The following is a 15121-nucleotide window of genomic DNA, read 5'->3' on the forward strand; positions in this document are numbered from 1 at the left end:
AGTGCTTATTGGGCTGGGAAATGGGGAGTCCTGTGATGGCAAAGGCTGGAAGCTTGTAACTTTTGGCACCAGGAGGAAGGTTTCTGTTCCACCTGCAGATCTGCAACTACAGGTTCAGAGCCATGGCACAAGATGAAGGCCTGGGAGCTCTTGAAGCATCAAATCCAGCCAAGCTTGAGTCCTGCAGCAGCACCAGAAGGAAGCAGCAAGTGATAATAGTGGGCAACTTCCTACCGCTGGAGATGGAGACCGCCATCTGTGAACCTGACCTGCTGTGCAGGGAGGTTTGCTTCTCACTGAGGGCTTGAATTGGGACATTGTGGAGAGACTGCCAAGGGTTGTCTGTTGCTCAGACTATTACCTACTACTGTTCTTCATTGTGCCACCAATGATATTGCAAGGGGACATGTGGAGCATAACAAGCATGACTACAGAGATTTGATTTTTACAACTGTGGCATGCTTGAAAGAGACAGGATCCACCTGACCAAGTAGAGCAAGCATCTTTTATCAACAGGTTGGCCAATCTGGTCAAGAGAGCTTTAAAATGATGGAGAGCGGAGTTGACCTATAACCAAGTGAGGAAGTGGTGGACCAATTTAGTAAACAAAGACTTAAGGATGACATTGACAGGAGAGACCCTAAGACCAACAAAACAGAGCTGAAGGGGTCCCACCCCAAGTGTGTGCACACAAGTAAGGAAGAACCTACAGGACAGCATGATGGAGGAAGTCCTTATACCCTTTCTGTGAAATCAGTACACTTGGGTTCCTATCTGAAGTGCCAGCACACTAACACACTTAGCAGAGAGAACGAACAGGAGGAATGAGAGGTCTGTGTGCAGCTGCTGCAGGGCTACAACCTCACTGGAATCACAGAGGCATGGTGGTATAGCTCACACAAATGGAGTGCTGCAATCGATGCATACGGGCTCTTTAGGAAGGACAGACCAGGGTGGCAAGGGCAGAGTGTTGTCCTTTATGTGAGAGAGTGGTGGGAATGCATGGAGCTCTGCCTGGGGATGAGTGATGAGACAGCTGATAGTTTATGGGTCAGGACTGGAGGCCATACCAATGCAGGCAATATTGTGGTGGGTGTCTCCTACAGACTGAATGATCAAGAAGAAGTAGATGAGGTCTTTTCTTTTTCAGGTAACTGGAAGAAAGTTCATGGTCACAGGCCCTGGTCCTCATGGGGGACTTTAACCACCCCAGTATGTTGTTGGAGGGACATTACAGCATACAAGCAATCCAGGAGGTTTCTGGAGTACATCAGTGACAACTTTCTGACATAGGCGATTGAGGAATCAGTGAGGAGGGGCACTCCTGCTGGAGCCCACACTTTCAAACAAAGAAGAACTGGTCAGGGATGTGAAGATTGGGGTCAGTGCAGTGACCACGAGATAGTGACAGGATCTTGAGAGAACAAGGCAAATACCACATATCACAAACTGGACTTCAGGATAGCAGACTTGGGTCTCTTCAGAGAACTGCTTGGCAGAATCCCAGGGGATACGGTCCTGAAGAGAGGAGAAGTCCAGGAGAGCATGTCAAGCTTCACTTCCTCCAAGCTCAAGAACAGTTTAACCGTCCGTCCCGACATGCAGGTAGTCAAGCAAAGGCAGCAGGAAGCCTGCATGGATGAACAAGGAACCTCTGACTAAACTCAAACAGGGTTTGTGACTCAGATGAGGTGACCCAGGATGAATATAGAGACACTGTACAGGTGTGCAGGTATGGCGTTAGGAAAACTGAAGTCCATCTGGAGTTGAATCTGGAAAGGGATGTGAAGGGCAACAAGACGGGCTTCTACAGCAGCAAAAGGAAGACTAGTGACTCACTGTTGAGTGGGGCAGGGGACCTGATGCAAAGGACGTCGAAAAGATGGAGGTACTCGGAATGCCTTCATCTCAGTCTTTACTGATAAGACTGGCCTTTAGGAGTCCCAGGTCCCTGACATCAGTGGGAAAGTCTGGAGCAGCTAGGACTTACCCTTGATGGAGGAGGATCAGGTTGGGGAACATTTAAACAGACAGGACGGATCCATGAGGCCTGATGGGATGCACCCATGAGTGCTGAGGGAGCTGAATGGTGTCATAGGGATGCCACTCTTGATTATCTTTGAAAGATTGCTGTGATTGGGGAGGTTTCTGAGGACTGGAAGAAAGCAAATTTCACTCCTATTTTCATGAAGGGCGAGAAGAAGGATCTGGGAAAATAATAAGTCAGTCAGCCTCACTTCAATCCCTGAGACGATGATGGGGGAAATGATCTTGAAAACCATTTCGGAGCGTATTAAGAATGACAGGCGACTGTAAGTAGTCAGCATGGATTTAAGAAGGTAAGATTGTGCGTGACCAATCTGATAGCCTTATACAGTGAGATTGCTAGCTCGGTGGATGAGAGAAAAGAAGCAGGTGTTGTTTATCTTGACTTTATCAAGGCTTCTGACACTGTCTCTTATAACATCCTCATTGACAAACTCGTCAAGTATGGCCTAGATAAATAGACAGTGAGGCAGTTTGAAAACTGGCTGAACTGCCTGGCTCAAAGGGTTGTGATCAGTGGCACAAAGTGTAGCTGGAGGCCGGTCATTAGTGGTGTACACCAGTGGTCAATACTGGGGCCAGTATTGTTTAATACCTTCATTAATGATCTGGATGATGTGGCAGAGTGTACCCTCAGCAAGTTTTCAGATGATACAAACCTGGGAGGAGTGGCTGATGCACCAGAGGGCTCCTCTGCCCTCCAGAGGGACCTTGATGGGCAGGAGAAGTAGGCAGGAGAAGTAGGCAGACAGTAACTTGATGAAGTTCAACAAAGGGAAATGCAAATCCCTGCACCGGGGCAGGAGCAACCCCATACATCACTACACAATGGAGGCAACTAGCTGGAAAGCAGCTTTGCGGAAAAGGACCTGGGGGTCCTGGTGGACACCAAGTTAAACATGAGCCAGCAATGTGCCCTTGCAACAAAGGTGGCCAACAGCATCCTGGGCTGTATTTAGAAAAGTGTTGTCAACAGCTTGAGGGAGGTCACCCTTCCCCTCTACTCGGCCCTGGTGAGGGGCTACATCTGGAGTGCTGGGTCCAGTTTTGGGCTCCCCAGTACAAGAAAGACATGGACATACCAGTGCAAATTTGGTGAAGGGCCACTAAAATGATTAAGGGACTGGAGCATCTCTCATCTGAGGAGAGAGTGAGAGAGCTGGGACTGGTTAGCCAGGAGAAGAGAAGGCTCAGGGGGATCTTATCAATGTGTATAAAATACATGAAGGGGATGAGTAAAGAAGGTGGAGCCCAGCTCTTTTTAGTGGTATCCAGTGAAAAAGAGGCACAAACTGAAATACAAGAAATTCCATTTAATCATCAGAAAAGACTTTTTTACTGTGCAGGTGGTCAAACACCAGAGCAGACTGCCAGACATGTTGTTGAATCAACCACCCCTGGAGATACTCAAAACCCAATGGAAAGTGGCCCTGAGCAGTCTGCTCTAATCGACCTGCTTTGAGCAGCGGGGTTTGGACTAGGGGATCTCCAGAGGTCACTTCCTACCTCAACTATTCTATGTTTCTGTGGTAAAGTAAGGAAAGACTTTCAGAGGAATCATGTTAGCGGTGTAGAAAAGCCAGGGACAGACAGCTCTAAGCCAGCTGTGGAAGAAGTGGAGTTGATGGTGACTATGCTGATGAAGCTTTTAATTATTTTTCCCTTGATTTTAAATAATTATAATATTTTTCACTTTGGAAATATAGTTTGATCTATGTTTGGTGTCAAAGGCCTTTTCCTGATTCTTAGATTTAAATTCTTTCAAGGTATTATTTACATCTATTGCCTGCATATTCCCTAAATTTATTCTTAATATTCCCTAAAACAATATTTCAAACCAAATAAAACTAATAAATCTAAGGAAAATGTTGATACAGGAAGCATTTTATATAAACTCATTAAGTGAAGGGAAAGGGTGAAATTCTCCCTTCCACTTTACCATTCTTTTTGAGGTAAATCTCAGTCTGAAGCCACTGCACTTTTTTATTGTAGATTTTGTCACATTGATAGTGTCTTGGTATTGCGTTTGTACCTTTTAGAAGCAGAGGGAGGCAGAAGGTGAATGCTATATGTCAGAAGCAACGGAGGACACAGTGGCATGGCATAGAAATTAACGTTCTTGAACTACCTGTTTCTTTGGTTTGACAGCTGCTTTGTTAACGAATGGCACCGTGGTGTTTGAGTTTCATTATGCATGTAGGAGCTTTGTAACGTTCTTCCAGAAAGAGTGGTCAAAACGCTGAACGGGTTGCCCAGAGATGTTGCGGAAAGTTCATCCTTGGAGATATCCACAATACCCTGGACAATGCCTGAACAAGACAGTGTAACTTCAGAGCTTGACCCCGCTTTGGGCAATGCGTTGGACCAGATAACCTCCAGGAGCCTTTCCAACCTGAGTTATTCTATAATTTTATGAAAATGTTACATAAGCAAATGCATTTCCAGGCCTTAATAATTCCCTATAACTGTGTTAAACTGTAAACAGGAAAGCAAAGTAAATACCCACTTTTTGCATGTCATAAAGGCAACTTAGCTCACCCCTCCAAGGCCCTATAGCTCGAGGCTTGTTGGAGCCAGTATTATGGTTTTGCTCTTTCCATATAAATGTATTTTTAGAATTAGGCACAAAGTTCAGGGACACTGAGACTGGGGTGCTTATTCACACTTGTTTGGGTTTGAAGTGTGCTGCTATCTGAAAAACTTTTTATTTTGTTTTATAGTTGAAACAAATCTGTTCCAATTATTAATGAAAAGTCAGAAAGTCTTCATGCAAAAAAAATCACCATCCATGTCAACAGATGAAAATGGAGAGAGCATGCTTTAATAAGGGTCCTTTAAGAGGAAGAAGAAAAATGTAGTACTTTGTTGCTGTGCTTTTGAGTGAGCCTCGTTTTGTTGTGACGGACCTAGCTTTTGGCCACGCTTCTGGAATACTGGGCTTTTTTACATTGCCGTAAAATATGTACAAGTTACTTGTCACAAATGAGAAACCATTTCTGATAGGTATATATTTTTCCAAGGACTATATCTCCAGTGTGTTAGAAAAGCCTTTGTTTGAGGAAGGAGCACAGGCAGACTAGACCACAGAGTGGAGAGTATGAAGCAAATTCCCTCACCTATGTAGGATATAATTAGAGGACTTTTTGGAAATGTTCTCTTAAAAGATTATAATTTTAGCAGCGGCTAGAATTAATTATCTGTGCTGAATTGTTTTTTCCGAGTCTGGGAGGGAAATAACTTCTTTTCTGTAGAAAAGCTTTTACATTTAGTTGTCACAGTGCTGTGACAGGATCTCCCAAACCCAAGAATAGCATTACGTCTCTTCATTTGCTACTAGCGAGAGACAGATTTCAGGGTAGGGAGTATGGGTTGGGTTAGCTATTTTTATTACTGAAAATAGAGATGTGGAGTTGATGATATGAATAAAGATACTGCTTTCTTTGAGGAATAATAGCTGTGCCGGTTCATAGGAAAACGTTTGATTTTTTGCTTTATCTTTCTTTTGGTGCCTTTCAGACATATTCAGAAAAACAAACCCTGCCATTATATTTGGAAATTTTTCTGTAGGAAGGAAAAAAAAGGAAAACAATGTGGTGGTGATTGCTGCTTTTCTTGCAGTGCCTGGAAAATTTTTGGCTATTACAGTATTGGAGGAGAGCTTCTCCCTACCCTCTGTTATGCTTTGGAAGAGAACTCCTTCTTATCCTCTACAACAATTTCAATACTTGAGCTTTAGAAAGAGGCTAGAAGTACATTGTCCAGGTCCCTCACTCTCTGCCATCTGACTTTTTATTGTCCCCAAGAGCTGAGCTATGCCGGCATGTTTCAGATGAGAGACCTCACAATCCTTCTTCCTCCGTGCTACTTTCCTGTGGGACAGGAGTTGCCTCCCAGGCATGGCTTCCACTGGAGCTTTCAATCCTCCTTAGGTTTAATCTTCTCAAGGCTCAAAGCAAGAAGAGAGCAGAGCTGGGCTGTTAGCCTGAAGTATAGTAGAGCTCGTTGAAGAGCTGGTTTGCACGTAGGAGCTGCCGTCAGAGTTACCGACGGTCTGGCTGAGGAACAGTCATGTGTTTGAGCGTTAGTTCTTACTCTGTGAGAAAAGATAATGTTGTATCCCTAACTACTGCTCTATATTACATAAAATTGATGGTTAAAATTCATAACTTGTATTGCTGTTTTCTTTTCATGACTTCTTTCCAGGTATCACTGCCCAGTGCCTAAAATTTTCTACGTCCAGTTAACTGTTGGCAACAGTGAGTTTTTTGGTGAAGGAAAGACTCGTCAAGCTGCTAGACATAATGCTGCAATGAAGGCCCTTCAAGCTCTCCAGAATGAACCTATTCCAGAAAAATTACCTCAGGTTTGCGTTTCAGAAAACTGTTCCTAATCTTCATGTTAAGATATTTAATTGCCGGTTTTTCAATGTTTAATTTTTAGTGTTTTTTTTCATATTAGCCTCAGTAATTAGGGAAGCAATACTAACAAATTGTTAGTGTTATTTCTTTATAATAGCACACCTGACATGAAACTGGACTTAAATAACAAAAAAGTAGGCATTTTAAAGATGGGATTGTCAACAGTGATGAAGCAAAAAATAAAATAAAATAAAATATGTGAGATTATACCAAAAGTGGAGAAAACTTCCATTTAATCAGTGGTTTCGTGGAGAATGAATTATTAATCTTGAATGTATGTTGTGCTCTGAATGTGATCTTTACAGTTGAAATTACTTGCCCCAGTGTAGCTAAGAACCTAACGGAGCTCACTGACGGCTACTGATCACTTATCTGACGGTTTTAGGCTTTTAGCCACTTAGTACCTTTTTAAATAGCTAGCTTTTTCACTGCTATGTTTGTAAGTGGTGTATATTGGTACTTAAAAATCAAAACGTATCATATTTTTAAAAATATTTATCAGAAAAATTAATCTCCAAATATTCTTTGCAAATTGAAAGGACAAATGTAATAAAGTTGCCCAGTCAAATAAGCCAAAATAAATGCATGAGGAGACAATCTTTTTATTTTGTACAGTCTTTCTGATGATGCCTGTTGAACCCCTGTGCACAATACAAAACATTACTAATAGTATCTTCAGTGTCTTGTGTGGTAATTTTGAGCTGCTTTTTAAGAATGGAAATAATTTTCAGTATTAAAAAAAAAAATCTTTGTTCTTTCTGCCTCACCCTGCATCTACGTCCTCCTTTTGATCCAAAGAGAGTTTGACTCACCCTTTTGTTTTGCGATATTATTTTTCTGGATCAGGAAATTCTCTTCAAAATCACTTACTATAATTAATATTGATTTTTTTTTTAAACAGGAAAGCTATTAAAAAAGAATATGTAAAGTCTTAGGAGGAATCCCTGTTTCCTCTCTCACTGTTAATTCCCTTCCTTTCTCTTTTGGTTTCCAGACAAATGTATTGGTTAATAATGAATCCTTAGCACAAATCTGAGTGGAAATTTCATATTATTGAAACATATTTTTAGCTCAGCGTATTCTTAGTTTTTGTAAATAATATGTTTAATATTATATGTTATCATAAGAATCTTTGAATTCAAGATATCCATTAATCAGAATGGAATTAAACCACTAAGTGCATAGGATAGTAAGTAGTAGATGGAAGTAAATAATATACATATAAGTAACATGGGTATGTACCTGGTTTATATACTGAGTTTTCATAGCCTATGTACCTATGTAATTTACCTAGCAAAAGTAATAAAATCTTTAATTAACATTCTTGCCTAATTGGGTCTATTTAGTGTCTATTTACATCAGTGTCTGTTAGGATGTGCAGGCTTTTAGAAGATGTAGTCATGGCAAATTGAGTTTCCTAAATTCTTGTAGCATACTGTAGTGTTGTCTCTCTCATGAGCTAATGAAATAACTTCATTCTTCTCTTCACCACCATAAGTTATATATGTAAACTGAATCAAATCCACAGTTAGCTATGAGAAAAATAGGGACGACTTATCAGGAGACAATACTGTGGACTAGCTGAGACATTCACATAGTGCTCGCAAGACCTGTGGGAGCACTGTGGGTTTCTGGTGCAGCATTGAAGACCACTTGGGATACTGTAGGATCTCAATAGCAGGTGTCTGTGGGTAGGAGACTAAATCGAGTCCTCAGTCAGGAAAACCTCTGTGGCTGGATCATGCTGAGGGTAAAGGGAGCTGGTTGCAGGCTAGTCACGAAGAAACATCTCTGTCACTTCATGGGTTAGAGTTGTAGGTGACTGGAGAAGGCTGGAGGTGGCACTATGCCTAGGTCATGATGGAGTACGAAGAGCTGCGTGTGGAGCTGAGTGTAGCTCTCCAGAGAACTGGAGGTTGGTTGAAGTGGAGTTTAAGGGTTTCATGGTGCCAAGGTTCAGGCTCCTCCCTGCTGCTGGTCGTGTGAAGTGCACACAGGGCTGCTATGCAGTGGTGGGATGTGCCCTCACGATAGGACATGGTCCAGCTCAGTAAAACTCTGCTTTCTTCAGCAGAACTGACCTGCTTGGGTCTGCCATGGAAGATGATTGATTCACCATTCGTCAAACATCATGCGTGGATCAAAGCCAGTACACATTAGAGTCTGGCTGACCTCAATTACATGACTGATTGAGCTTCTTTCTCTCCCAGTCACTGCCACTGTGCTTCCAATGAGAGCAGAGAGGGGAGAGAGGACAGACCTGATGGTACTGATCTAGCCCTGCATCCCATTAGTAATTTGGTGAAATTCACTGGAATAGGATCCATGGAATATAGCGCAGTAAATACACAGCTTTACCTTTTGGCCTTCATAACCATGTTTGCTTAATGCAGGCTTCTGTATCTTCTTCTTTCATTTCGAAAGACCCTTTTTTTTCCCTTTTTTTTTTTTTAAACTTAGTTAAGGATACTTTTTTTTATCCATATTAAACCATTGAAGAGGAATATTGCCATCTTAATACTTCATTGCGCAAACGTTCAGAAGAACGTAAGGTGAGCAGAAACAAGAAGCAATCAGCAAACAGGGCAGGGTTACAGGTGCATGTGAACCTGCTTTCATAAAAGAGCTATTGTGTGTCTGCCAAAGCACCTCTGCTGTCTCATAGATGTGAGGCTAAGAAAGGCCTTACAATTAAAGTGTCAGTTGTGGAATGAGGATCAAATTTAAATCCAAAGTACTTGAGACACTCCTGAACATATTTTATCTTCCTTAGGGAAGTCACATGACTAAGGCTTGAAACTGTATTGCTCAGTACTAAGGTCTAAGCCTTACAGTCTATCGTCCTCCCTAGTATCCACTCACAGTTAGGCTCTCTACTGCCTTTGGTGGAAAAATATGCAAGGAGTGAAATTGTAAGGGCAGAAGGGACAATTGGGGATTTTCTGGACTGATGCGTTTGTATGAATCATGAAATTTTAAACAGTAATTTCTACATTAGACTCTATATATCTGGTTAAGCTAGAGTATAGGTAGAAAACCTAAAAATTCTTGACTTAAAGGCTTGGTGACAGTTCAGTGGGCTTTATATTATTTTATGTAAATTATGCCAGTGATTGATTATTCCCCATTTCAAAGATAATTTGCAAGGTATTTCTTCTAAATTCACTTAGCTTCATTTTCTATCTAATTGCTATTTTCTTATCTTTGCTAAACGTGACAGATATCAAAAATCTCTCCCCATATACATTTACAGATTATGCTTAGGTAATTTTGAATCTTTTTGTAGAACTGATTGTTTCCGTAGTGTCTCAGTGTAAAGTTATTTTTTCTAATCAGTAGTTCATCCTTGTGGCTTTTTTTGTCAACTTCTCAGATTATGAGTGTCCTTTATAAAACGCAAACTTAACTGAATACAATACTGAGTAAGAGTCTCACTAAGGTTTTTTAGAGAATAGTAGTACCCCACTCTTTATGTTTGATGTTCTTCATATTCCCAAAATATATTTTTACTGTTAAATATTGTCCTTTTAACTCTGTTCAATTGATCTTTCTCAGTGAACCTAGGTCCTTCACTGAATCAATGCTTTTCCTGTCCTATAAATAATGACCTACATTCTTGATTCCAGTGGTACATTACATTTCATTATATGAAGTGAGCTAGAGGTCCTTACATAATTTCATTCTAACTACTCTTGTTACTACTTTGCACTGCACCCTTTATTTTCAGCAGATTCTATAAACTGTGTAAATTTTTGGTTTGTATTTAGCTCCAGATCAATGTCAGGGATGTAAATTGCTTTTTCAGACTCAAAATTTTGCAAAAATTTGATGAGACAAAAAGTGCTCCAAGTCTGCATGCTGTAGCTGACGGCTGCATTTTTGGTCCTGCATTATCTTAAAGATTAATAATTAACAAATGGTAGATAAAAGATTGATAAATTTCATTGTTAATGTGAAGAAGCTAATGCTTTTTTAATGTTATTTTATAACTTCAGTATCTGGATTTTTTAGCTATGCTGGTGGTTGAAGATTTAGATCAGACTTTGTTATGTAAGATGGAAATTCTGCAGGAATCCACCTAATTCAGCCCAAGTTTCTTTGATGTTTACCTCCACTAATAAAAAATTAGGAGCCTGGCCAAGGTTACATGGTAATTGAGAGATCCCAGTTTGAAACATTCAGGGCTTTGCAGTTTGAAAGTAGCTGAAAGTGAAACCTCTGAGAACTAAGGAAGATGTGGCCTGGGGGACAAACACCAAAAGGTAGCAGTTGCAGAAGGCAATCTTTGACTGATCCCCATGCGGGTGGTTGTCTTAGAAAAATAAAACTTACCTAAAGTGCAAAGCAAAGCTGAATTTTAGGCAGGATAATGTCTGCATGTGTTTTTTGTTGTTTTATCTCTTAGCTTCTCTGTTTGTTATGTTCCTATGGATAAATAAATAATGTTCTGTGTTGAGCAAGCTGTTCTCTGTCACTACCTTTTCACACTGGTCATAACTCCCAGAGGGAAGTTGATGGAGGGGCCATTAACCAGCTGGACCTGCTGAGGACACCTGTAACCTGGTGACCCAGTCAAAGTGTGGGGGTGATTCACTGAATTTCTTCTGAGAGAAGTACAGTCTTCTGTACTTTCCAAGAAGTACAGAAGACATCTTCCTTGCTTGGAAGGAGTACCCACAGAGAGACTGAGCAACAGGTCAAAGGATCTGTTTGATCCTCATGTTCGACACAAGCAGTGTGTATTCAGATGATTATTATCCCTGTCATTAGTAAGACTAAAATCCATAGAAGTTATTTTTCCATCTATCATTAATTTATAAATTAATGTGTATGTGTTCCTTTATTATGAAGCATAAGTGCATTATATATGGCTTCATGGTCAGCGGGTGTCTGATAATGGAGTGCTGAGAAGGATGTACAAACGCTGATTTACAGCATGACAGGAGAACTCAAAAGTCTTTGAGAAATTGGGGGAGAAGCATATTATATTTTTTTATCTTCTAAAAATTATAATATGATTATGTATTCTTCATTTTCAGAATGGAGAAACAGGAAAAGAATCAGAAGAAGATAAAGATGCAAACAAGTCTGAGATCAGTGTAGTGTTTGAAATTGCTTTGAAGCGCAATATACCTGTCAGTTTTGAGGTATGTGTTACATATTTATCTGTTTGTGAAGAAAGTATTAAAAAAAATGTGCCACTAAAACTCAACACAGTTAATATTATTAATACATTATGATGACATTTAAATTCATGCAAGTTATAAAAAAAATTGGTAGTGTATCAGAGTCTAAGACACTGAGTTTTTACTATTAAATTAGATGCTCTTTCAGAAGTATGAGAGACTTAATATTTGGTTGCAAACAAGTGAATGGCAGAAAGACAGTTCAAGCATCTTCTGTATAGTGCTGTGGGATTAGAATCAGTAGCCACGCTCAATCTGATTTGACATAATCTTTAAAACAGTCAGCCAAAGTCTTTCCTTTAACTGTAGGCATTCATACACTACAGACATTCCCATTGAAACGCTTCGCATCCAATATGCTGTTTTCAGAAAGTCATGAGTATCTTTTTATCTTCCACAGTTTGACTCCTTATCTATCTCTCCTTAAGCCTTCATGATTTTTTCTTTTTCTCATTTCATATGATTTTATCTATGAACCTGCTTCTGACACCTTTGTTTACCTTAAGTAATAAAGAATATTTGGAATAGCTCCAATGCTATCAATGAACTAACTACAGGAGAATGAGTGATAGTAACAGAAAAATTTTTCCGATGAGAAAGTTCTTACACAAACTAGTTGTAAAAATCTAACGTTGTTGTGGTAGGAACCACCAGACTTTTAAGCTGGTTTTTTTTTTCCTTTTTTTTTTTTTAAATGCAGAAAATGCTAACGTAAGTGGCTCTTTAAAGTTTTATTTTTCTTCCTTTTGTTTTGCATTTAAACTGAGTATATATGAAGGACGTGGGTAGTGCCTATACTGGTGATGGTTATTTTCTCCAGTACTTTTTCCTTTTGAAGTATAGGCACATATTTGCATGCCAAAAAAATAAATTATGCTATGGCATGCCTTACAGTGTGCTGTATGCAGTTTACTGACATGTTTGGCCCATATCCATGAGTCAGCCAATGCCAAATGAGTTATTTGGACCTTCTTAGAAATCTCTCAGAAGGTACGTAAGAGAGCCAAAGACAAAGAATATTGTTTATGACTAAGGAATTCCTCGGTATAACAAATGCATATGTGCTTCATATATATGGTCTATGTAATATGGACTAATTAGAAAGTTAAGAGAATGTAAAATCTTGAGGATAAAACTGGGGTATCTGGGGGTGTCGGTGTATCGATTTGCAACTACGTGGAAAGAACATGACTCTCATATAAGAGCAGACATAATGGAAACACATGCCTGTATTTCAAAAAGGAAGCTCATAATTAACGTTTCAGTTTTCACACATCATTTTCTATCTTAAGTATTTAAAAGTATTTGGAATAGTTCCATACAAATCAATACACTAAAATACAAGGAGATGAATGGTCACGGGTCACAGAATAGCTTGGAGGTTGGAAAGAAAAGAGGGATAGAGCTTTGAATGTCTTCTTAACTTCATTCCTCTGTTTCAGCTTATTTAAGGGAGAGCATTTGGTAAGGAAAGAATGAAGGCAGAGATACTTAGTACAGGAAAAGTGTAATGTGTCACTTGCCAAAGAATGTTAACAACATTGAAAAAAGACAGTTTCTTGCTCTCCTTGACAGGTTTTGTGTTATTTCCTGCCTTTAAATCTAAGTATAGGTGACATTCTTAAATAAAGTTTTGATTCAACTTCGTTGGCTTATATTTCAATAAAACTGCTAAGCAATTATGGGTAATCCCCAGGATCTGATGTTTCTAATAGGATTTTATTTACAAATGGTTTTGTGTTATTCCAGGCAGGCATCAAAGCTTTCTCTAGCTTTTTTTGTGTGATAGCTATAAAATGATCTGCCTTTTCTTCATCTGACAAAGCGTTAGCCAATGTTCCAACAGTGCTGTGTTATGCAACTAAGTAATGGTGATAAAGATATGTAAAGTTCTGTGTAAACATGTCCTCAGAATTGCACAAGGGGTGGAAAATAGGGGGAGCATGCAGAACCCCATGGGTTTCTTCCGTCTGTCCTGTTTCGTGTAGTATGGCTAGTTTTAATTGCCTAGGAACTTCAGGATGAGTTTTAAGGAATTTCTATCTATTAAATCGTTAACTAAAATAAAAGCATTCAATTCTGACAAAGAACAAGCTTTACTCCATACTTCTCACTGGTGCATCCTTAGCTAACCTTTATTCATCAACTTTTAAGTCAAAATGCAACTCCTCTAAGGCATTTGTGGGACTCTCAATGAACAATTTTTAGGGAGGGATACAAAACTGATTGCTGTAGGAATTGTTAGAATAGCTGTAAAATAGTCATTTTGCTTCTTATTCCCTCCTTGACAGTAGGCTAAAATCTTGCTTTTTTCAGTTCTCTTGCAACATATACGTTTTTTATTTCTGACTTGTCAGTAAGGAGTTGGGTGAGCCTAGAAGATGTAACTGAGGTCAACAGCTTCAGGTATTAGAATGTGTTGGGGTGTTTCAGATTGTCATTTTATTTTCAGTATTTTTCTTTGGATTGGAGTGTTCTTTCTTTAGAATAGCAAATACAATAATATATTTTTTTCATTATCAATATCAGAAGCGAGGGCATAGAGTGCCTGAACAGGCAAATTTTCTGCCCCTCCATCCCCTTCCAGTGTTCTGCTGGGAAGAAGAGTTGCAGTTTCTTGTGTCCCAGTCTTATCACAGCGAGGCAGAGATTCTGTATTTTGAACCAGGAACAGACCAAATTGCTGACTCTGGGAGACTCAGCAAATTCTCAGTGGGAAGTTTCACACCCATCTGGCTCCTGCTTTCCTGGGGAGTAAGGCTTTCAGACTGGATGATTGACATAATGAGTAGCCCTCACTTGGGTTTTGCATGATGGTCACCCTTCCTCACTCCAGTTTTAATAAAACATCCAGACTTCCTTTTTTTTTTTTTTTTTTTGAACTGGGAAAATCTGGTATGTCTGCCCGCACAAGCACATGGAAATATACTGGTGTTTTAAAATTTCTAAATAATCATGGATGTAGGTGACCTGCTTTTGTTGACCTGCTTTTTGTCTCCTTTATTATCTTTTTTTGATGCCCATGTAATCTTGTTGTAATCTTTTGAGTTTTCTACCTGGAGTCTTATTAATAATTGAAGCAGCGTTGCTCTTTCGTTGTAATCGTACTGCTGTTTTTCATTTGTCAGCATGATTCATTAAGTTGAGCCAAATTCACTCTTGTTGTAACTTGACCTTAGATGTGTTTTGGCCCCATGTGTTTTCTCTTGCTGGAGTTATTCTTTAAATCAGTGGAACAGAAAAAGAAAAGTGTATTGAACTGTCACCCTTAATCAAATTCTCAGCTTTAAATTAGCCATGATTTGGTCCACGGGTCGTATCTTTCAACTGAGGAAATAGTTTAATGTACTAATGCATATAGTGTTCTTGGATAGCAAAGGCTGAATTTCTTTTTAGTGTTTTCTGTCCCTAGGCTTATAGCACAACTGTTTGAAATCATGTGGAGTAAAAAGATCTAAAATCTGGGGTTAA

At 39.6% G+C, this 15121-nt stretch overlaps 1 protein-coding gene across 2 annotated transcripts in view; it reads left to right on the top strand.

Annotated features, from left to right (window-relative positions):
• The window catches only part of STAU2 (staufen double-stranded RNA binding protein 2), a 155338-nt gene that overhangs the window by 28720 nt on the left and 111497 nt on the right, over positions 1-15121 (top strand). For both annotated transcript variants that reach the window (XM_009335026.1, XM_009335027.1), the window contains exons 5-6: positions 6250-6409; positions 11504-11611. In XM_009335026.1, the coding sequence (XP_009333301.1) occupies positions 6250-6409; positions 11504-11611 (268 nt within the window). The remainder of the gene's footprint in view (positions 1-6249; positions 6410-11503; positions 11612-15121) is intronic.

This window comes from Pygoscelis adeliae, unplaced genomic scaffold (assembly GCF_000699105.1).
Source record: "Pygoscelis adeliae isolate BGI_AS28 unplaced genomic scaffold, ASM69910v1 Scaffold101, whole genome shotgun sequence".
NCBI classification, from domain to species: domain Eukaryota; kingdom Metazoa; phylum Chordata; class Aves; order Sphenisciformes; family Spheniscidae; genus Pygoscelis; species Pygoscelis adeliae.